This window comes from Hemitrygon akajei, chromosome 6, assembly GCF_048418815.1.
Source record: "Hemitrygon akajei chromosome 6, sHemAka1.3, whole genome shotgun sequence".
NCBI lineage: Eukaryota > Metazoa > Chordata > Chondrichthyes > Myliobatiformes > Dasyatidae > Hemitrygon > Hemitrygon akajei.
This window is the reverse complement of record NC_133129.1, coordinates 119,483,908-119,507,246: the sequence shown is the minus strand read 5'-3', so window position 1 is coordinate 119,507,246 and position 23,339 is coordinate 119,483,908. Positions and strand designations below refer to the sequence as shown.

The following is a 23,339-nucleotide window of genomic DNA, read 5'->3' as shown; positions in this document are numbered from 1 at the left end:
TGAGTTGTGGCTGAATGAAGATCATAATTGAGAGCTTAACATCCGGGAATACGCATTGTATCGAAAGGGCAGGCAGGAAGGCAGAAGGGATGGAGTGGCTCTGTTGGTAAAAAGTGAAATCAAATCCTTAGAAAGAAGTGACGTAGGATCAGGAGGTGTGGGTAGAATCCTTGTGGGAAGAGCAAAGAAGCTGCAAGGGTAAAAGACCCTGGTAGGAGTTATATATGGTCCTCGAACAGCACCTAGGATGTGGGATATAAATTACAATGGGAGATTAAAAAAGGCATGTAATAAGAGCAATGTTACAATTGTCATGGGGGATTTCCATATACAGGTAGATTGGGAAATCAGGTTGGTGCTGGAATCCAAGTGAGGCAATTTGTAGGATACCTACAAAGATAGCTTTTTAGAACATCTTGTGGTTGTGCTCACTAGGGGAAGGCAATTCTGGATTGAGGGTAGTATAATGAACCAAATTTGTTTAGATAGCTTAAAGTAATTGAATAGGAGATATTGATCATAATATGGTAGAATTCAACCTGTAGTTTGAGAGGGAGAAGATAAGTTCAGGTGTATGAGGGGAATAAAGGGAATTACCGAGGCATGAGAGAGGAGCTGGTAAAAGTACTTTGGAAGGAGACATTAGCAGGGATGATGCCAAAACAGCAATGGCTGGAGTTTCAGGGAGCAACTTGGAAGGTGCAGGATAGATACATCCCAAAGATGAAGAAGTATTCTAAAGGGATGATTAGTCAGCTATGGCTGACAAGGGAAGTCAAAGACAGGGCAAAAGGAAAGGAGAAGGCATAAAATATAACAAAAATTAGTGGGAAGTTCAAGGATTGGGAAGCTTTTAAAAACCAACAGAAGGCAACTAAGAAGCAATAAGAAGAGAAAGATGAAATATGAAGGTAAGCTAGCCAATAATACAAAATAAGATACCCAAAAGTTTTTCAGATGCTGTATATAGAGGTGAGAATGGATATTGGACTGCTAAAAAATGATGCTAGCAAGGTAGTAATGGAGGAACTAAGAAATCCAGATGAATTTAATAAATATTTTGCATCAGCCTTCATTGTGGAAGACACTAGCAGCAAAGCAGAAACTTGAGATTGTCAGGGGGCAGAAGTGAGTGTAGTTGCTGCTACAATGGAGAATGTGCTTGGGAAGCTGAAGATTTGTTTCTTAAAAATAATGTTGGAAAATGCATGGTCATGCACTTTGATAGTAGAAATAAATGTGCAGACTATTTTCTAAATGGGGAAAAAAATCCAAAAATCTGAGGTGCAAAGAGACTTGGGAATCCTTGTGCAGAACACCCTAAAGCTAACTTGCAGGTTGAGTCGGTGGTGAGGAAGGCAAATGTCATGTTAGCATTCATTTCAAGAGGACTAGAATACAAGAGCAGGGATGTGATGCTGTGACACTGGTGAGGTCTCACCTTGAGTATTGTGAAAGGTTTTGGATTCCTCATCTAAGAAAAGTTATGCTGGCATTGGAGAGGGTTCAGAGGAGGTTCACAAGGATGATTCCAGAAGTGAAAGGGTTATCATACGAGGAACATTTGATGGCTCTGGGTCTGTACTCACAGGAATTCAGAAGGATGAAGGGGGATCTCATTGAAACCTTTTGAATATTGAAAGGCCTAGACAGAGTAGATGTGGAAAGGGTGTTTCCCATGGTGGGGGTCTAGGACAAGAGGGCACAGCCTCAGGATAGAGGAACACCCATTTAAATCAGAGATGCAGAGAAATTTCTTTAGCCAGAGGGTGGTGAATTTGTGGAATTTGTTACCACAGGCAGCTCTGGAGGCCAGGTCTTTGGGAATATTTAAGGCAGAGTTTGATAGGTTCTTGATTGGCCACGGCATCAAAGGTTTATGGGGAGAAGGCCAGGGAGTGGGGCTGAAGAAGGGGTAAATAGGATCAGCCATGATTGAATGGTAGAGCAGACTCGATGGGCAAATGGGCTAATTCTGTTCCTATGTCATTTGGTCTTACAGTCTAAAGGTTAACTTGCAGGTTGAGCCAGTGGTAAGGAAGGCAAATACAATGTCAGCATTCATTTTGAGAGGACTAAAATATCAGAAAAAATGCAATGTTGAAGCATTTTCTAGGAATGGTCAGATGGTACTTAGAGTGCTGTGAGCAATTATGGGCCCCTCGTCTAAGAAAGGATATGATGATATTGGAGAGTGTCCCGAGGAAGTTCATGAGAATGATTCTGGGAATGAAAGGGTTAATGCACAATGCGTCTGGGCCTCTACTCACTGGAGTTTAGAAGAATAAGGGGGGATCTCATTGAAACCTATTGAATACTTGATAGAGTGGATGTGGAGAGCATGTTTTCTAAGAAGGTGAGTATCTGACCAGAGGACACAGCCTCAGAATAGAGGGATGTCCAATTAGGACAGAGATGAGGAGGAATTTCTTTAACCTGGGGGTGTTTAATCTGTAAAATTCATTGCCATGGACAGCTGTGGAGGTCAAATCATTGAGTATATTTAAAGCGCAGTTTGATGGGTTCTTGATCAGTCAGGATGTCAAAGGTTATGGGGAGAAGGCAGAAGAATGGGGTTGAGAGGGATAATAAATCAGCCATGATTGAATGGTGGAGCAGACTTGATGGGTCGAATCCTGTTCCTATGTGTTATGGGTTGATGATCCTTTTCTTGCGCTCTACTGTTTCGTGTTCTCTTTCCTATGTTCTACATTCTGTGTTGTTTGTTCGGTCCCTTATAACACCTGGTAGGATTAGCAGAAGCTGGATATTCTTCAGTTTTGATAGGAAGCCAATAAGAAAGGAACCATTGTTGGCCATGAGATAATTAACCACAGCCAACTGAATGGTTGTCAACAGCTCTGTAAAAGTGAACCGGGAAATATGGTTCATAAAAATAGTCCAGAGCAAATACAAGGCTATTTTCAAACATCCTTCAAAAGAAGGTGTGAATGACATGTCTCGTTGCTATCGAGGAGGGAATGGAAGTTTCTTGGTTCAATAAACTTACTGACGTTAGTTCCATGTATGATCTTTGAGTAAGCCTTATCAGCAAGTGTGTTAAGATCCCTGGTAGGCACTTAAGGGGATTTCTTTGGGGTATGGAGGAGATCAGTCAAGTGATAGAGGGGTTGTCGATTTCTGCAGTGTTGTTTAGGTCAGGGTATCAAAGGATATGGTGAGAAGACAGGTGTATGGGATTGAGCGGGTTCCAGGTTCACCCATGATGGAATGACAGAGAAGACTCGATGGGCTGAATGGCCTAATTCTGCTCCTATGTCATATGGTCGTATGGTTTTATAGTTAACAGGAACTGACTGCCTTATCAAGTTAAGAGCCCATGGTATAATAAGAAAATTCCTAATGTGGTTACAGCATTGGCTGATTGTAGGAGGTCGCGAGTGGGAATAAAAAGATCCTTTTCTGATTGGCTGCCAATGACTAGTGGTGTTCCACAGGGGCTGGTGTTGGGACCACTTCTTTTTATGCTGTATATCAATGATTTAGATGATGGAATAGATGGCTTTGTTGCGAAGTTTGCAGATGATATGAAGATTGGTGGAGGGGCAGGTAGTGTTGAGGAAACAGGTAGGCTGCAGAAGGACTGAGTCAGATTAGGAGAATGGGCAAGAAAGTGGCAAATGAAAAACAATGTTGGAAAATGCATGGTCATGCACTTTGGTACTAGAAATAAATGTGTGGGCTATTTTCTAAACGGGAAGAAAACCCAGGAATCTGAGATGCAGAGGGACTTGAGTGTTCTTGTGCTGAGCACCCTGAAAATTAACCTGCAGGTTGAGTTGGTGGTGAGGAAGGCAAATGCCATGTTAGCATTCATTTCGAGAGGTCTAGAATACAAGAGCTGGATGTGATGTTGAGGCTTTATAAGGCACTGGCGAGGCCTCACCTTGAGTATTGTGAATAGTTTTGGGCCCCTCATCTTAGAAAAGATGAACTGGCATTGGAGAGGGTCCAGAGGAGGTTCACAAGGATAATTCCAGGAATGAAAGGGTTACCATAAAAGGAACGTTTGATGGCTCTGGGTCTGTACTCACTGGAATTCAGAAGGATGAGGAGCTATCTCATTGAAAACTTTCGAATGTTGAAAGGCCTAGACAGAGTAGATGTGGGGAAAATGTTTCCCATGGTGGGAGAGTCCAGGACAAGAGGGCACAGCCTCAGGATAGAGGAGGGCCCTTTCAAAATAGATGCCGAGAAATTTCTTTAGCCAAAGAGTGGTGAATTTGTTGCCACGTGCAGCCGTGGAGGCTGGGTCATTGGGTGTATTTAAGGCCGAGATTGATAGGTTCTTGATTGGACATGGCATTAAAGGTTACGGGGAGAAGGCTGGGAACTGGGGTTGAGGAGGAGGAAAAAAAAAGGGATCAGCCATGACTGAATGGCAGAGCAGACTCGATAGGCCAGATGGCCTAATTTTGCCCTTATGTCTTATGGTCTTATGGGTCTCAGCATGAAGGATCCGAGTACTGTGAATATTCACCCAAAAACAAAACTCTGCATAAAATTAATTGCTGGAGCATTTCAGTGAATCAGACACCATCTGTGGAGGCAAAGCGATAGCAGTTTTTCAGTTGAGATCCTGAATCAAGACTGAGAGTGCAAAGAAGGGAGGGAGGGATGAGGTTGCATGTGGAACCGGGGTGGGGGGGGGTGGGCGGAATGGGCCGGTGGATCCAGAGGACTCAGCACTGGTTCTATATACATTGAGGAGGCACCTGGGATTGTGCAGATTATTTTTGTTAATGAAGCAATAGTTGGGTGTAGGTGGGGAGGGGGATTGTGTGGGTGGTGTGGAGGGTTTGAGTGGGGAAGGACACTGGGCATGGAGAGGGATGAATGTGGGTGAGGAAGAGGGTACATGTGTAGAAGGATATGTGTTGGGGGAAGAGATCAGTCTGTTGGGATTGAAAGTTTGTCTTATGCATTCTGGATTTATATGGCTACGGTGTAGAATTAGGAGACACTTGTCTTTTGATTGATAGGTTTTTGTGGTTTAATAAAGCTGTGAAATTTACTATTGTAATGAGACTCCATTACGCTATCAATTGAATGAATGGGCAAGTACTTACCAAATGATTGTGATTTAACTATGTCATTCACTGGGAACACCATATCAGTGATAAAGGAACCTAAGCGTAAAGGTACAAAATTATTCACCAAGGCTGACGACGCATACTGTCATCTTCAAGTTTTCATGATGTCTATAAAAATGATCGTTTGGTCTTCTAACATGATTAAAATCTTCAATTAATTTCTACAATATTCCAGGCAGAAAGTATAACTACACTATAGAAATCCATCATCTCTCCTGAGTATGATACATCATGACTGAAATATAAAGGGAATATTATTATTCAGTTGGATTGGGTTGGTATTAATCCCATTTCAGCTGCAGCCTAGTTTAGAATTACTGACAAGCAAACTCATGCCAAATATTTCACTTTCTGAGTCACTCTATATACTTTGAGCAACACACACAAAAGGCAGGAGGAACTCAGCGGGCCAGACCATATCTATGGAAATGAACAAACAGTCAGTGTTTTGGGCTGAGACCCTTCCTCAGGACTGAAAAGGAAGGGGGAAGATGAAGGAGGACTAGCTCAAAGTTGATTGGTGTACCAAGGTGGGTGGAAAGGAGAATAAGGAATCTGATAAGAGAGGAGAGTAGGCTATGGGAGAAAGGGAAGATGGAGGTACATGCAGGGGGGTTGATAGGTTGGTGAGAAGACATAGGAGGTCAGAGTGGGGAATGGAAGAAGAGGGAAGGGGAAGGGGAAAAAAAGTGGAAGAAGAAATTGATATTCATGCCATCAGGTTGGAGGCCACCCATTGGAAAATGAGGTATTGCTCCTTCAATCTGAGAGTGGCTTCATCATGGCAAAAGAGTAGGCCAAGGGCCAAAACGTCAAAATGGGAAAGGGAGTGGAATTATGTTTACCCTCTGGAAAATCTGGCTTTTGGCTGATGGAGCGGAGGTGCTCGACAAAGCGATACCCCAATTAACGTTGGGTCTCACCAATGTATAGGAAACCGCATTGGGAGCACCAGACATAATAGAGAACCCAACAGATTCTCAGGTGATGTGTTGTCTCACCTGGATGGAGGTGAGAGAGGAGGTGAATGGGCAGGTGTAGCATTTCTGTCATATGCAGATGTGGGCTAGGAGGGACATTAACGGAGAGGGACAAATGAACAAGAGAATCATGGAAGGAGTGATACCTGTGGAAAGTAGAGAGCAGGGTGAGGTAAAGATGCGTTTGGTGGCAGCATTCCATTGAAAATGCAGAAATTATGGAGAACGATGTGTTGGATGTGGAGTTTCATGGGTTGATAAGTGAGGACATGAGGAACCTTATCCCTGTTAGGGCATCGGGAAGATGGGGTGAGCGCGGATGTCTGAGAAACAGAGGAGATGCGGGTGAGGGCAGCATCAATGGTGGAGGAAGGAAAACCCCATTCTTTGAGGAAGAAAGACCTCTCTGATGCCCTGGAAAGGAAAGCCTCACCTTGGGAACAGATGCAGCGGAGATGAAGGAACTGGCTTTGTTGAGTGTTAACTTATTGTTGAAAAGAGCAAAAGAATAAGGTTCTGATTTTCTTACCCTGCTTGTAGAGGTCTAGTCTGCCAGAGAGTTTCCAACACTGAGCAACTTATTACACAGACCAGGAAGCTTAATGTGCTCGTAGCTACTCTCAATAAGAGTCATTTAGCCTCGCCCTGTTGTAGATAGAACCTCCTGTACAACCTTTGGCTGCCTTTACCCCTACTGGAAACTAACTGGCATCTCTCTAGTTCCCATTTCTGATAATGATCGGAGACTTGAAACATTGGCTGTTTTATTTTCCACAGATGATCTCTGACCTGTTGACTCCTTTCCAGCCTATAGTTTTGTTTTTCTGATTTTCATAAGAATTGTATCACTTAGGCACTTTATCCTGACTAGGAGCTGAGGTCATTCACTTTTTTCCTATTCCTGAATGACCGGAGACCTCTCAGGCTCAATTTGGAGGCAGCACATCTCAGGCACCCTCGATTTCCAGTGTAAAATCCTTTACTTTCCTACCTAGAGCAAAATACTGCAACCAGCTACCAGAATCAGTTCCATGAAATGGCTGCTGTCTCAGAGACCCTACACACTGCTCAGCTGAAGATACCCAACTGGAAAGTGACCTTGAACAGGTGGTGCTTTCTGCAGGAGGAAGATTCAGCTGATCTGTGGTTGTATGGAAGGGGACCAACTCAACAAAGTTACTAATACAGAATGGACAAAGGCAGCCCTGATATCGGTGAGAAACAGGCAATAACCTTTACTGACATTATTTATTTCAGAAAATAAATCACTCAGTCAATCATCAACAAAATCAACCATTGAAAAGATGTGCAGGTCAGTAAATTGTAGAAACGCTACATTGGCGATACCTGAGGGCTACCCCCACGTACATCTTTGGAACGTATATGCCATTGACACAAATGATGCATTTCACTATACGGTATGATATTTTGATGTGCGTGTAACAAATAAAGCTAATCTTTAATCTTCTTAATAACTAAAGAACCCACCCACTGAAGAGTTCTCTCTTCTTGCCCCTCCCATTGGGCAAGTCCTGGTCCTGGACTCTTCCATGTTACTATTGTACAAAACATTGCAGAAGATATAAAGGGCTCAAGAACCACTGTTATAAGACTATTGAAGGGTTCCTTAATATGATAAACTGGACTCTTAATCTCATAATCTTCCTCGTATGGCCTTGCACCTTATTGCTAACCTGCTCTGGACTTTCCCTGTTCTGTAATTGTTTTTCTCTTGTTTGACCTCAATGTACTGATGTGATGAATTGATCTGTATGGATATCATGCCAAACAGTTTTTCACTCTACCTCAGTACATGTGACAAGAATAAACCAATTCACCAGTTTACTCCCTCCCCACTGATGAGCTGAAAGCTCTCACTGCTGAAAGTAGCTGGGGGCTGGTAATTATGGAAAGTTTGCAGAATATCCAAGCCCCGTCACCCTTACAGCAGCAGTCTCCAGGACCAGTCTGACATGAGAGCTGTTGGATGGAGGTTCATTTATCGCATGCTGGCATAGATGAGTGGCTGTATTCTCTCTACAGTGGATCCTGCGTATAAGAGGATGAGACTGTGATACTTGCCTCTCTGTTCTACCATTAATGGCTGCCCCATTGGTTGCAGGAACTTATTGCTCCACTTGAGGCTCTCGAGGCTGCTGAAGAGAAGTGGACCCAGAGGTCCAGTCACGTGGTTGAAGATCTCAAAGGACATGGAGCACAGCTGCTCTCCGGTAATGTCAAAGTCGTGAAAGCGAATGCAGTTGGCATCCAGCTGGTTGGCGTCCAAGGTATGCTGGAGCCATTCCCACACATGGTACTTGGTCCATAGGTGGGGAGGTGTCTGCAGCCAGGAGCCTCCGGGATAGCCACCTGGAGCTGGAGGACACAAGAGGAATGAAGATGTTAGGTCAGATTTCAGAATACGTGAAGCACATGTCCTCAGCTTCTGATTCCCTGCCATTTTAATTCCCCATCCCACTTCCACTCTGTCCTCTCTATTGGTGGCCTCCTGCACTGTTACAGTGCAGTCTCGAGGAACAGCCCCTCCACCGTTTGTGCACGTTCCAGCCTGTAGAACTCAGTACTGAGACACACAGACCGCTTCGAGTCATAGAGTCGTGTAGCACTGAAAGAGACCGTTCGGCCCAACTGATACATACTGTAAAAGATTCCCTTCTAAGCTTTGACCATTTGCCTATATTTGGCCCATGTCCCTCTAACCCAGGGGTTCCTAAAATGGTGGGTGGGGTGGGGGGGGGGGGTGGTCACGGACTCCTTGGTTAATGGTAGGGATCCCTGGCATTAAAAAGATTGGGAACCTATCCTATCCATGTACCTGTCCAAGTACTTTTCAATTGCTGTTAATGTACCGACCTTAACCACTCTCTTGTGGTGATGGTGGTGACCTCTTGCTGCCCTTCTGCAGTGCTCCTCAGGGGAGGGAGTGCAGGACTGAGGTCCAGTGATGACGAAGGAATACTGGAGCAGAGTGCAGCTTGCCGAGTACTTGCAGGTAGTGGAGTTCCCTAGCACCCCGGCCCTTGACCCTCTTGGTAGAGGACAATGGGTTCGGAGGTACTGTCAACACTACACCTTGCAGTGCAGCTGTTGGAGTAAATGAATGCGCCAGGTGATGGAATGGCTGACAACCCTCTGGGTTGTTTTGCCCTGCACATAGACTTCTCATCTTTCTTTATCATGAAGAAGGAAGCCATTCAGCCTATTGAATTTATGCCAGCCCTCAGAACAATCACATGACTCTCATTTCACACCCCCCCCCATCCTTCCTTCCTTGCGCCTATCCTCTCCCACATGCCCATTGGCTACGTATTGATTCTCCTTCCACCCAGCTACGCATAAAGGCCAATGATCTTCACAGCCCACATGTCTCTGCGATGCGCGAGGAAGTCCCAGCACCCAGGGGAAACGTGTAAGGGCGCAAGGTGAACTTGCAAACTCCGCATAGTTCTGGATAGTGTCAAGCTTCCCTGACATAGTTAGTGTGGCTCTGATGCTGGGACTGGTGTCTTCAGAAGCCAATATACTTGCTGCTGAATACCCAGCCTCTGAACACATGGGCGTCTCTTTGTCAGGTGTGCTTGATGCTGTTTCAGGAACTCCTTTCCTTGACTTAATAATAGTGATAATATGCTGAGTCAAGAGCTGTTCTCCTGTGGAACACCATTGCCATTGCTGAGTGATGTTTAGGATTTCTTTCTTCACAAGGCTATTGATCAAAGCCGAAATGAGAGCCACTGAATCAGAACTGGTTTGACTGAGATGCTGTATGAGGAAAAGCTTACGAGGCGGACAGTATTAATGAGATGGTTCTCACAGAAGCCTACTGGATACCGAAAGGCCTGGACAGAGTGAATGTGGACAGTTTGGTTCTATTGGTTGGAGTACCTGGACCCAAGCCTCAGAATCAAGGGGAATCTCTTTAACACAGAGATCAAGGGGGATTTCTTCAGCCAGGGGACTGTGAATCCATTGAATTCTTTGTCACAGAAGGCTGTGGAGGCCAAGTCATTGGCTGTTTTTAAGGCAGAGATTGATAGGGTCTTGATTGGTAATAGGGGTTGAGGATTAAGAGGAAAAGGCAGGAGAATGAAGCTTTAAAAACTTGGCTATGATTGAATGGTCGAGTAGACTCAATGGCCTGAATGGCCTAACTCTGCTCCTATATCATGTGGTCTTATGGTCTAAGTGAGTTGACCAGAGAAGTGTATGTGTGTTGGCAGATGGGAGAGTGGACATAATAGCTGTTTCCCATTGCCAGCTCTCCCCTGAGTCAGAGCTTGATGCTGTGTGATGGGGCGGTGTATAAGTACCCAGCCAGTGTGCTCCCGCCATCAATCCCAAATTTCATTTCCAATAAAGTCAAGAGAAATAACATTTTGGAGACATCCAAACTGAGCTTTCAATTTGCTTTCAAATTCCCAATGACCCAGGCAGACATATGAGTCTCATCTTCAGTCACAGTCAATTTTTTTTGTAAGCACACAAAATGTCTGGATAAGCTAACCATTAAGTGATGTAATGAGAATTATCAAAAGCACGTAACTGATAAGAAAGAACAATTACTAAAAGTGAAGGGGAGGGGGAGGAAGAGAGAGAGAGAGAGAGAGAGAGAGAGAGAGTGAGAGAGAGAGAGAGAGAGAGAGAGAGAGAGAGAGAGAGAGAGAGAGAGAGAGAACAAGTTACAAGTTCTGTTGTTTGTAGGACCATGTAAATGTAGGTTGGATTTTTGGATTTAATAATAATTTGGGAGCTCGTTCATAGGGTGTTCATATCTTGGGCTTTTGTAATCCAAAGATGACCTGTATCATATGTCTGCCACACTCACACTCAAATCTGCAATGGGTGCTTTAATTTTTATCATTTTATTTTGTGTCATTAAAAATGTGTCATCCTACCGTTGCTTTCGAGGTCAAAATTACTCCAAGCTGATGGTATTTGCTGTGGTACTGGGTGATTTCTGAACTGACCATTCATAATGCTTCTGTCTGCACAATCATGATCTGGAATCACATAGAAAGAATTGATTTAGCAATGAACTCCTGTCAGTGACCTCTCTGTAAAGATGTTTAAGATTACTGCAACAAAAAAAGAGAGATTGACAAAGGTTTTGAAACAAGAAACCACCCAGGTCAGGTCAAGGTTCTGCCATTCCCATTAAACCTGCTGCCGATTCTTTCTTTGCCCCAATGCCAGTCCTCTGACCTTGTAGCATCATCGTTGCTACCATTTCACCTCTCTGCTCTTTCAGAGAATTTCCTTTCCATTTCTGAAAGAAACACAAAACGGCAGGGAACACTCATGAGGTCAGGCATTATGTGAGGAAAGAGGAACAAGACTTCCAGCGGTTCCTCGCTCTACATTTGCCACCTGACTTGTTGAGTGTCCCCAGCATTTTCTTTTTCAGATTTCCAGCATCTGCTGTTTTTATATTGGCTCTTTGCTCCATTCTCTGGCCACCCTGCCTCACCAAAACTGTTCAACACGACCCCTTGATGGGCTGTCAATCAGCTCTCAAGTAGTAAACTGGATCTAAAAAGAAATGAAAAACCCAATATTTTCTTACTTGGGGGACAGCTGACAACAGGAACCAGCCGTTATTCCTTTCTCTCATCAGCCATCACATATTCACTTCTTTGTTCAGTCCATAAGACAGCAGACCATAAGATAGGAGCAGAATTAGGCCATTCAAACAGAGGTAAGTTTTAAAAACTTCATTCTCCTGCTTATTCCTCTAATCCTTAATCCGTTACCAGTCAAGAATTTATCAATCTCTGCCATAAATGCACTCAATGACTGGGTCTCTGCAGGTCTCTGTGACAAAGAATTCAACAGATTCACCACCCTCTGGCTGAAGAAGCTCCAGATTCCGAGAGGCTTTTGGACCACATTAAGGTCACTGAGATGTGTGTCTCTTTCTATGGAAGTCACCTGATGTGTTGAGTATTTACAACATTCTTTGTTTTGGGTATCGCAGTTGATTTATCAGCCTGTTTTGATGATGGATTCCAACAGGGTTAGTGAAGCAACAATAAACTTCCTGGTTCTTCTGAATGTTGCTGCTGTTGCTGCACGTTGATGGATCATGCCTGGTATTTGTTAATTTTAACCACACCTGCTAAACTTCTTACTTAAAGCCATAGAGACATGGAGTTGTGCAGAACCAGAATGGCCACTTCAGTCTTTTGCATTCATCTGACTTTCCTTACAACCTACAAAGACCAGAGAGGACAACAGCACTCCCCACCTCAGGTCAGCGAGACACCTGAGGGATCATGGGTAAGAGGCACGAAGGCTGAAGACACCTCTCCCCCGGTACACGAGACAGGAATTCGAGAGTTGGAGTTCGGGGTCCCAGCATCGGTGAATCCAGTCTGGTGTTCGAGGTCCCATCATCAGTGAGACCTGGGGTCAATACCAAAGATTGAACCCTGAAGGTCAATCGGAAGTTCGGAAGTCGAGGCCCAATGGCCCTGGGTCTGCGAGTTTGTGAGTCTACCGGGGAAGTTGGAGGCCTGATCTCAGTGAGTCAGAGTGTCCAATGGAGGCAGTGCGTCCTGGGGATGGAGGACTGTCTCTATGTGTGAGGGGTGAGTGGATGGGTGGATAGGAAGGAGGAAAGAGGTTTGTTCTGCTGTTGTAGTTTCGTTCCTGTTGTTCTGCTGAACATTGTAGGCATTCTACGTTGGTGCCAGGATGTATGATGACACTTGTGACTGATTCCAGTTTATTCTTAGGTTGTGATGATTGTGAACACAAACAATGCATTTCACTGTATGTACATATGATATATGAATCTGAACACAGTACTCCAAATGTGGTCTAACCAGTTGAACCTTACCTGGTAACTTAATAACTTACTTATCTACTACTGCATTGAAGGAGGCAATTTGATTCATCAGGCTTTTGTTGACTTTCAGCAGACAATTAGTCTCAACTTCTCCCACACCTTTCTTTATTTCACGTTGCCCCGTAATTTATTCTCTCCGCTGATCTATCTAAGTGTGAATGTACAGTGGCCAATTAAAACCATCAGTGCGTGATTGGGATGTGGGATAAAACCAAGCACCTGGATGAAACCCATGTGGTCACAGTGAGAATGTACAAACTCCACATAGAGAGCACCGGAGGTCAGGATCGAACACGGGTCTCTATTCTAGTCTAACTTGTGTATCACTGTGCCACTCCTGTTCTATAGAAACTGACCCCACTTTTACTCTGTCATCCCCAAGGAGATTGGCTTCAAAGTTCAGTGTAAACTTAAAGTCAAAGTCCATATATGTCACCATATACAATCCTGAGATTCCTTTTCTTGTGGGCATTCACAGTAAATACAAGAAACACAATAGAATCAATGAGCATCCAACAAGACAGACAAACAACCAATGTGGATAAGACAACAAACTGTGCAAATACAAGAGATGAATTAATAATAATATTATACATAAATAATAAATATCAAGAACAAAAGATGAAGAGTCTGTGAAAGTAAGTTAGTGAAGAGAATGGTTCAATGATAGGGTGAGTGAAGTTGAGTGAAGTTATCCTCTCTGGTTCAAGAAATGATGGTTGAGAGATAATAACTGTTCCTGAACCTGGTGGTGTGGGGTCCTGCGGCTCCTGTACTTTCTTTCTGATGCAGCGAGAAGAGAGCATGGCCTGGATGGTGGGGGTCCCTGATAATGGATGCTGCTTTCCTGTGTAGACATGTTCAATGCTGGGGAGGGCTTTATCTGCAATGGACTGAATGGAATCTACCACTTTTTGGAGGCTTTTCCATTCTAGGGTATTGGTGTTTCCATACCAGGCTGTGATGCAACCAGTCAATATACTCTGTACCATATATCAACAGAAGTTCCTCAAAGTTTTAGATGACGTGTCGAATCTCCTCAAACTTCTAAGAAAGTAGAGGCACTGCCATGCTTTCTTCATAATGGCACTTTGCACTGTATCTAGAACAGATCCTCTGAAATGATCTGTCAAAAAACTGTAGATGCTGGAAATCTGAATTAAAACTCAGAAAATGCAGAACCTCTTTGTAGGTCAGGTAGTATTTGTGAAGAGAGAAATGAGAGTTAACACGTCTAGTTGAAGATCCTCCATTCAATCTGGGAAAGAGAAATAAAGCTTTTCTCATCTGCCTTCCCCAGTTCAGAGTCTTAGACCTGAAACAGTAAGTCTTGTTTAATTCTCCACAGATACAGTCTGGTCTGATAAATATTTCCAGAAACCTGTGTTTGATTTAAATTTTCTGAAGAACACCGTACCACCAGGCTCAAGGACAGCTTCTACTCCACTGTTACCAGACTTTTGAGAAGGATATGATGAAGATCAATTCTCAGTTTCCCAATCCACTGTGTCATGAGCCTTGAACCTTATTTGCCGACCTGCACCACATTTCCTCTGTAACTGTAACATTCTGTTTCTCTTCGGTGGTACCTCGATGTACTGATGACATGTGAGCACAGCTTTTCACCATTATTAAGCCAATTTCCAGTTACTATCCTTATTAATATACAACACTAAGTTACACCTTATCATTAAAACATAAGCGATTTTGAGGATTCTGGATCAACACACACAAAGTTCTGAAGGAACTCAGCTGGTCAGGCAGCATCTATGGAGGGAAATGAACAGTCGACATATCGGGCCAAGATCATTCATCAGAACTGGAAAGGAAGGAGACAGAAGTTAGAATAGGAAGGTGAGGGAAGGGAGCATGAAAAGGAATGATGTGAGTAGCTGGGCGATGATAGGTGGAGGAGGCAAAGGGCTGAAGGAAGATTCTGATAGGAGAGCACTGTACACCATGGAATCTTATAAGGTGAGGGGGTAGCCAGCCACAGAGAGAGATGATGCACAGCATGTGAGGGCTTTCTTTAAAATGTTTTATTCTTGCTTTTGCTGTTCATTTCCCTCAGTAGGTGCTGCCTGATCTGCTGAGTTCCTCCAGCATCTTGTGTGTGTTGATACATCCAGTCAGTGCCTGGTCCACAACAGGTTTTGAAAAGCCTGAAATAGACTTGTGCGTGAGGAAAGCCTCTACTCTTTCTTTTGGCAGTTGTTTCTCAGAGTGTTTTTGGCAAAAAAAATTTCACTTGCAACATCAATAATCCAGTTCTTGTTTTATTGAGTAATAAGATGTTAAGTGACCTTGTTGAGTAACGTCAGCACTGACACTTCGAAAGGGAGCGGTAATAGACAATAAGACATTCATCTTCTAGTTCATATCCGCACTGTTCTTGCGGAATACATAGCAGAAAAAGCTTATGTTGTGTATTTAATATTTCAGTAATATTGAAAATATATTGTTTGGTTAAACATTCTTTGTTTACAGAATTCATTAAGGGTAATAAGTAAATGTTTGTGAATGGCATATGTCATAATGCCACCGTGTCATATGTGAGCACCTCACTAAGGGTAAAACAACACTGAGACATGTTACTCCCAGCTCCATGTTTTTCTTTTGATTAGTTTTATATTTTGGAATTACAAAACATAACAGCTTATGTCACACTAGGTCTGAGTCTGGGAGCCAGCACTGGGACACAACAGAAAGCTGCAGGAGTGCGTGGTGTTACGGCAAGGATGGGTGAAGTTTCAAGTCTGTGGACTATTGGACAGAGATTGGTGTGGTGGCAACGTGTGGCTCCTGAGGATCGTTGTGTTAAGGCAGGGGCAAGTTTGGTGAACTCGGCTCAAAGGAAGTGTCTGAGAACTAGGAGCAGGGGCAGAACAGTCAGCTCTTTAATGGCTGAATCACCTTTCCATAATCTCCCCCACTCTCCCTTTCACCTTGTTTAAATGTCTGTCAATCACAACCATCCCAATTTTTTCACTTGTTCCAGATAAGACTACCCCTCCATTCCAGGAATCAGCTTAAATTATCACTGAGCTGACTTCTGTGTGATTATTGATACTTAACGAAGCAGATTGAAATGGCATGCAATATTCCGGGGGGATGGGGGGCTGGCGGGAGACACAGTTGTACAGGCAGTAAAGTCATTGCTTCACACCCCCAATGACTGAGGTTCGATCCTGGTCTTTGGTCTTGTCTGTGTGCGGCTTGCTACCATTCCCTGTGGCCATCTAGGTTTTCTCTGTCACCAAAGCCCTACCCCATCATACCTCCAAGTTCCTCGACCACCAAACTCCTACCCCATCATACCTCCCAGTTCCTCTACCACCAATCCCCTATCCATCACACCTCCGGTTTTCTTTAACACCAATCCCCTATCCATCACACCTCCAATTTCCTTTATCACCAATCCGCTATCCATCACACCTCCGATTTCCTCCACCAACAATCCCCTATCCATCACACCTCCGATTTCCTCCACCACCAATCCCCTATCCATCACACCTCCGATTTCCTCCACCAACAATCCCCTATCCATCACACCTCCGATTTCCTTTACCACCAATCCCCTATCCATCACACCTCCAATTTCCTTTACCACCAATCCCCTATCCATCACACCTCCGATTTCCTCCACCACCAATCCCCTATCCATCACACCTCCGGTTTCCTCCACCAACAATCCCCTATCCATCACACCTCCGATTTCCTTTACCACCAATCCCCGATCCATCACACCTCCGATTTCCTTTACCACCAATCCCCTATCCATCACACCTCCGATTTCCTCCACCACCAATCCCCTATCCATCACACCTCTGATTTCCTTAACCACCAATCCCCGATCCATCACACCTCCGATTTCCTTTACCACCAATCCCCTATCCATCACACCTCCGATTTCCTCCACCACCAATCCCCTATCCATCACACCTCCGGTTTCCTCCACCACCAATCCCCTATCCATCACACCTCCGATTTCCTCCACCACCAATCCTCTATCCCATCTTACAATATCCTTGATTTCATCTGCCACCAAACCCTTTCCCAACACACCTCCAGTTTCCTCTACCACCAACCCTCTTTCCCGTCATACCCCCAATTTCCTCCCATGTATTAAAGACATGTATGGTAGGTAAATTGCTGTCCTTGAGAATGAAGATTTGAATAAATGGACGGCAAATGGCAGCACAGATTAATTTTGCGGAATGGTCTTTTTCTGCTATGTGTGTCTCTCTGTGACCTCTATGTGTCATACTATACAGCTGCTTTGGACCAGTGAATCTGAGCTGACCAATATTAATCCTATGTTTGTGCAGACCATCGAGCCTACCTGAACTAGTCACACTCAACTGCATTGATTCCATATGCTGCTATGCCTGTCCAGTAGCAGCAGAGCCCTACATGGTGTTCCTTTCCCACCGAGCAGCTCATTCTGACTCTGCTGAGTCACGCATTGGGAGAGGGTCCAGGAAATCCAAATATATATATATATAAAATAGTTATGTAAATTCGTAGTGCTAAAAAAAAGTGTTGAGGTACGGTCTGCGGGTTGAATGTCCATTCGGAAATCAGAAGGCAGAGGGGGAAGAAGCTGTTCCTGAATCGTTGAGTGTGTGCCTTCAGGCTACTGTACCTTTTTCCTAATGGTAGCAATGAGAAGAGGGCTGATGGGGGTCCTTAATGATGGAGACCACCTTTTTGAAGGTGTTCTGGATACTATGGAGGCTAGTGCCCATGATGGAGCTGACTAATTTTACTTACTTCGATCCTGTGCAGTAGCCCTCACATTTCAGACGGCGATGCAGCCAGTCAGGATGCTCTCCATGGTACATTTGTAGAAATTTGTGAGTGTTTTTGGTGACATACCAAATCTCCTCAAACTCCTACTGAAGTATAGCTGCTCTCTAGCCTTCTTTATAGCTGTGTTGATACGTTGGATCTAGGTTAGGTCCTCAGAGATATTGACCAGGGACTTGAAGTTGTTCATTCTCCCCGCTTCTGATTCCCCTATGAGGACTGGAGTGTGCTCCCTTGTCTTACCCTTTCTGAGGTCCACAATCAGTTCTTTGGTCTTACTGACATTGAGTGCAAGGATGTTGCTGTGACACCACTCAACTCGCTGGGATATCTCAATCTGCATACAATGGCTGTATTGCCAGCAAATTTATAGTTGGCATTTGAGTTGTGCCTAGCCACACAGTCATGGGTATAGAGGGAGTAGAGCAGTGGGCTAAGCACACATCCCTGAGGTGTGCCAGTGTTGATTGTCGGCAAGCTGGAGATGTTATTTCCAGTCCACACAGATTATGGTTTTCCAGTTAGGAATTCAAAGATCCAGTTACAGAGGGAGATACAGGGAACAATGTTCTGGAGCTTTTCAATCAGAACTGTAGGAACGATGGTGTTAAATGCTGAGCTGTATCCTGACAGAGGTATTTGTATTGTCCAGGTGATCCAAGCCCATGTGGAGAGCCAATGAGTTCATGTCCGTGATAGACTATTGTGGTGATAGGCAAATTGCAGTGTGTCCAGGTCCTTGCTGAGGCAGGAGTTGATTCCAGCCATAATCTGGCGGTGAATCAGCCTAATGTGAAGGTGGGTGGGAGTAGGGGATTGTAGACCAATGCATTATGTCTCATGGGACTGGTCTGAAGACCTTCTTGTCACCTGGGTTAAGTCTAAGCATCCGGGCATGTCCAGGTCTGAAATGTTGCCCTGGGCACCATGGTTCTCCTCATCACATCACAAAGACATGCTGTAAGGTAATTGGATGCAGGAAATTACATCTTTGTGTGAGTGAATGGTAAAAGAAAGTGCAGAGAACTTATGGGTGTGTGAGGGAGAAAACGTTGGGACACTGCGTTTAGAGTATCATGTGCAGCTCTAATCAGCAACAATAGGAAGGGTGTCATTTAACTGGAAAGGTTGCAGCAACAATTCACTTTGATGTCACCCAGACTGGCAGGAGAGATTGGGACTGTTTTCCCTAGAGCAAAGGAGGTGGAAAGGTGACCTAATAGATGTTCATAAAATCATGAGGGGTGTAGATAAGGTGGATGGTCAGCCTTTTCCCAGGGAGGGGGAGTTTAAAACTGGAGGTCATAGGTTTAAGGTGAGATGGGAAAGATTTAAAAGGGATGTGAAGGGAAACCCTTTCACATAGATGTTGGGTGGTGGAAGGAACAAGTTGATGGAAAGAGCTGTAAAGGCAGGTATGGTTACAAAGCTTATGCTTAAAAAAGATTTTGACAAGTACGTGGATAGGAAAAGTTTAGAGGGATATGATGCCATGGGACTTGCTCAGGGAGGCAACATAGTCAGCGTGGACAAGTTGGGTTGAAGCGAAGCATCAGTTTCTGTGCTGAGTGACTCCAATCTCCATGACCAAGTTCTGGGAGGACAGGGGACTATAAAGATGAAAAAGGACCATTGAGATTGCTCTATTGAGAACTATCATGGATTCAATGGGCTGATTGTCCTCCTGAATAAATAATTCACCTTGATAATGAATAATTTCACATCTTGTTCTGACCAATACAGCTAGAGATTACTTAAAGGATACACCTCAATAAATTACCTTACTTCCAGGGCCACAATAAAAATCATTTACAAGAATACACCATGCATTGCCTTTTTCATTCTTACATTCGTAGACAATATGCTTAAATTACATTGTTTAAAATCAATCAGACTGTTGTTACTGGCTTGGCCCCCATGGGGCAGTACATGATCACAATAATTGAGGGGCTTCCTGACCGAACCCAGATCCTCCCTAACCAGTAGTGGAAGAGCCCTATACTATCGTCCTTCTCCACTGAGGCTGCACCAACTGTCAACGCATTTCTCAGAATGTACTCCTGCAACTTTAAATGTGCTTCTCTACATCTCGACGTGCTGGCAGACCAACAAACTCTGGGCAGACCAATCTTACTGAACTGTTAATGTGTGTGTGTGTGTGTGTGTGTGAGTGTGTGTGAGTGTGTGTGTGTGTGTGTGTGTGTGTGTGTGTGTGTGTGTGTGTGTGTGTGTGTGTGTGTGTGTGTGTGTGTGTGTGTGTGTGTGTGTGTGTGTGTCCGTCCCTGGGAGCAGCCTGTAGATCAGAGGGTCCTCTGTTATGCCATTCTACAGATTGCAAGTATCTCCAGTATCTGGCCTGAGAGTAGATCTGAACTAAGTGAGACAGACCTGGAGGTAATATTGCACACCATGGTTCTTATGAATGTCATAGACAAGAGTCCCTGATAAACTTTGTACACTGCTCTTGCATCTTTGGAAGGAAAGGCACAGTATGGCCTTCAGCTAGAGGACAGCAGGACCCCCAGTAGCAATGAGATACACTATCAAGTAATTGGCATTTTATTATTGGGTAGGCACTGCCCTCGAGAGCCAGGAGACCCCTTTGTTCTTCTTAAGTCTCGTGTTGGGGTGGGGAGGGAGCTTCAGTTCCCCTGAACCAATGCGCTGGGCCACAGGTTAACCTCCTGTCAGATGAAGGCCAGTGAAGTTCAGCTATCAGGGAAATATATTAAATCAAATTGATAAACTCTTTTATTATTGTCACTCGTACTGAGGTACAGAGAAAAACTCTGCCTTGCATGCCAACCGGACAGATAATTTCATTACATCATTGAGGAGGGATGAGGTAAAGTGATAAAGTGCAGGTCGAAGGGATGATGGTTTACTGTCGCAGAGAAAGTTCCGTGCGGCAGGCAATAAGGTGTAAGGCCATAACAAGAAGATTGAAAGGTCAAGAGTCAATCTTATCGTATAAAGGAACCATTCAATAATCTTATTAAGAGCAGGGTAGAAGCTACTCTTGAGCCTGGTTGTGCACGCTCTCAAGCTTTTGTACCTTCTGCCTGACAGTGCGTGGGGCTGGCGGAGACAACAGGCAATGTCTGGGGTGGTGGGGTCGTTCATTATGTTGGCTGCTGTAGTGAGGCAGTGAGAAATATAGACAGAGTCCATGTAGGGAGGCTGGTTCCTGTGATCTATCGAGCTGTGTCCACAACTCTCTGCAGTTCCTTGCCGTTACCAGCAGAGCAGTTGGTATACAAATCATGATGCATCCAGAGAGGTGCTTTCTCTGGCGCATTATGACAATTGTTGAGAGTCAAAGGAGACATGTCAAATTTCATTATCCTCTTGAGGAAGGAGAGACGCTGGTTGGAGTTGAACACTTCGGCTTTCAATTTAGAGATGAACATGAAACTAACTCAGCCGTAATTGTCCCATAAGGGATGGTGGTGAGGTGAGTTTGTGGAGGAGCAGAATACTGAGCATGCCAGCCGCCCTTAAAGGAGTAAAGCTGGCCGATTTCCAAATGCCTTGTTGCCGAGAAAGGAAATGGGTAAGAGAGCTGCCGTGTAGGTAAATGCAAATGGTAGTAAGCAAAAATGGAATGAACTCACTTTGTTCGGCTTACCTCACCCCTGCATCCCAAACGGCCTTTTGCAACCAGCGCATTGGCAGGGGTAGTAGAGGGGGCAGCGAGAGGGTCCAGTCCTTACTCTACCAGACACCAGGAAGTAGGACCCTGAACCCTGTTATTCACTAGTCAACAAAGTCAGATTTTATTTTTACTTTAATTACCACTTCTTTATCACCCTCTTGAATTGTGTGAGACAACCAGCATGGCAGAAGTACTATTTGCAACCACAAAACAGCATTTACATTTATATATCAGGAACTACAAACCACAAAGACCAACAATTTTCCTAACCTAAAAGTGCGCCAATAGCACTCTGTTAAGGGAATCCAGACTGGAGGCTTGCTTATTTTTAAAAGTAGTGAATGCTTTCAAGCAGGGCACAGACACACACACACACACACACACACACACACACACACACACACACACACACACACACACACACACACACACACACACACACACACACACACACACACACACACACACACACACACACACACACACACACACACACACACACACATCTTCGGACCGGTGTCTGTGGGCAATGATACCTCTCTGCAGGTATCCTCACTCCCTGGGCCCTGTCCCTGCTGTGCTGATCACTGGTTCTGGGTTAAACCATAGGGAACTCCTTTAGGTAATGTATCTGTGGAAGAGATGGTTGAGAATTCAGCCCCACCAAGAGTTCGCAGCTTTCTATGGTTCCAGCTGACACAGTTACTAGGGCAAGGGGTCGGGTATGTAAGGTGGGGCTACTAGTCTACAGTTAGGAGGTCTGTGACGATATTAACTGAAAAAAGTAGTCAGCTATAGGACGTGCTGCCCCCTAGACAGCTGTTCTTCCATAGCCCACATTCAGTGATAGGAACATGGGAATTAAGACTAAACTTTAATTCTGCTCCACCTGAGGCTATGGTTGACTTCTGGACTCTGTCCATGTAACTGCCTTTGACAATTTTCTGAAATATCTTTTATCATAGAAACTTATCAATTTCACTTTCAATCAAGCTATCGATTGTCACTTCCAGAAGACAGTTTAAGACCTCCACTGCCTTCTGCATACAGAAAAGTTTCCAACCTCGGCTCTAATATTTGAGACTATAACCCTAGTCCTAGAATCACCAAATAGGAGAAGCATTTGTTTTGTTCACCACATCAGTTGCTCATTGTCTGTGCTGGAAAATCACAGCTTAGACTTTAAATTCCTGGGAAATGTAATCTCTTGTTTCCACAAGTGACTAGACGCTGGAATCTAGAATAACAAACAATCTGCTGGAGGAATTTAGGAGCAGAATCTGTGGGATAAAAGGAATTGCTGTCCTTTCCTGGTGCCTAGTTACAATTGCAGTGTTTCAACCAGAAAAGTCGACAATTCTTTCCCCATTTCCATGCTGTATAGCCACATGACTATCACAAATGCTGCTCGACCTCCTGAGTTCTACCAGAAAATTGTTTGTTGCCAGAGTTTCTATAATCGCTTTTTAAAAAAATCTTTTGAAATCTGGGCGGCATTCCAGTAAACTGTCCCTTTCTTGGACCAGATCAAATTAACTCTCTGAAGATGTGAAGCCCAGATTACTTTGGGCTTGATCAAACCATACCTCCATATAGTGGTAGTAAAGTTTCTACTGCCACAGCAGTTGCCCTGAATAAAGTTTGCAATTCCCTGCTTTTTATGAACATTTTATTCACCATTCCTAATTTAGTAATGATTTACATTCAAAGATGTTCCTTCTCTTTCTCACTCTCCGTCTCACCTTACCTACACACTTTCACCTTTCACTTTTTAGAAAATACTTTTCCATTCTGTTGAAGGATATGCCTATGCTGACATCCATTTGCTAGATTTACCCCTGTTTATATTGCTTTCTTCCATGCTGTATATAACACTTGGCTTTGTGTGACTAGAAGCACAAGCCTTTCAGTCA

General features: G+C 44.1%; 1 protein-coding gene across 5 annotated transcripts in view; it reads right to left on the bottom strand.

Moving 5' to 3' along the window:
* ehf (ets homologous factor) overlaps positions 1-23,339 on the bottom strand; it is a 48,870-nt gene that overhangs the window by 24,258 nt on the left and 1,273 nt on the right. For 3 of the 5 annotated variants that reach the window (XM_073049129.1, XM_073049125.1, XM_073049127.1), the window contains exons 2-4: positions 11,011-11,115; positions 8,177-8,470; positions 5,091-5,150 (exon numbers count right to left, since the gene is read on the bottom strand). In XM_073049129.1, the coding sequence (XP_072905230.1) occupies positions 5,091-5,150; positions 8,177-8,470; positions 11,011-11,089 (433 nt within the window). In that variant the 5' untranslated portion in view covers positions 11,090-11,115. The remainder of the gene's footprint in view (positions 1-5,090; positions 5,151-8,176; positions 8,471-11,010; positions 11,116-23,339) is intronic. The other 2 variants (XM_073049126.1, XM_073049128.1) reach the window with 1 other exon arrangement.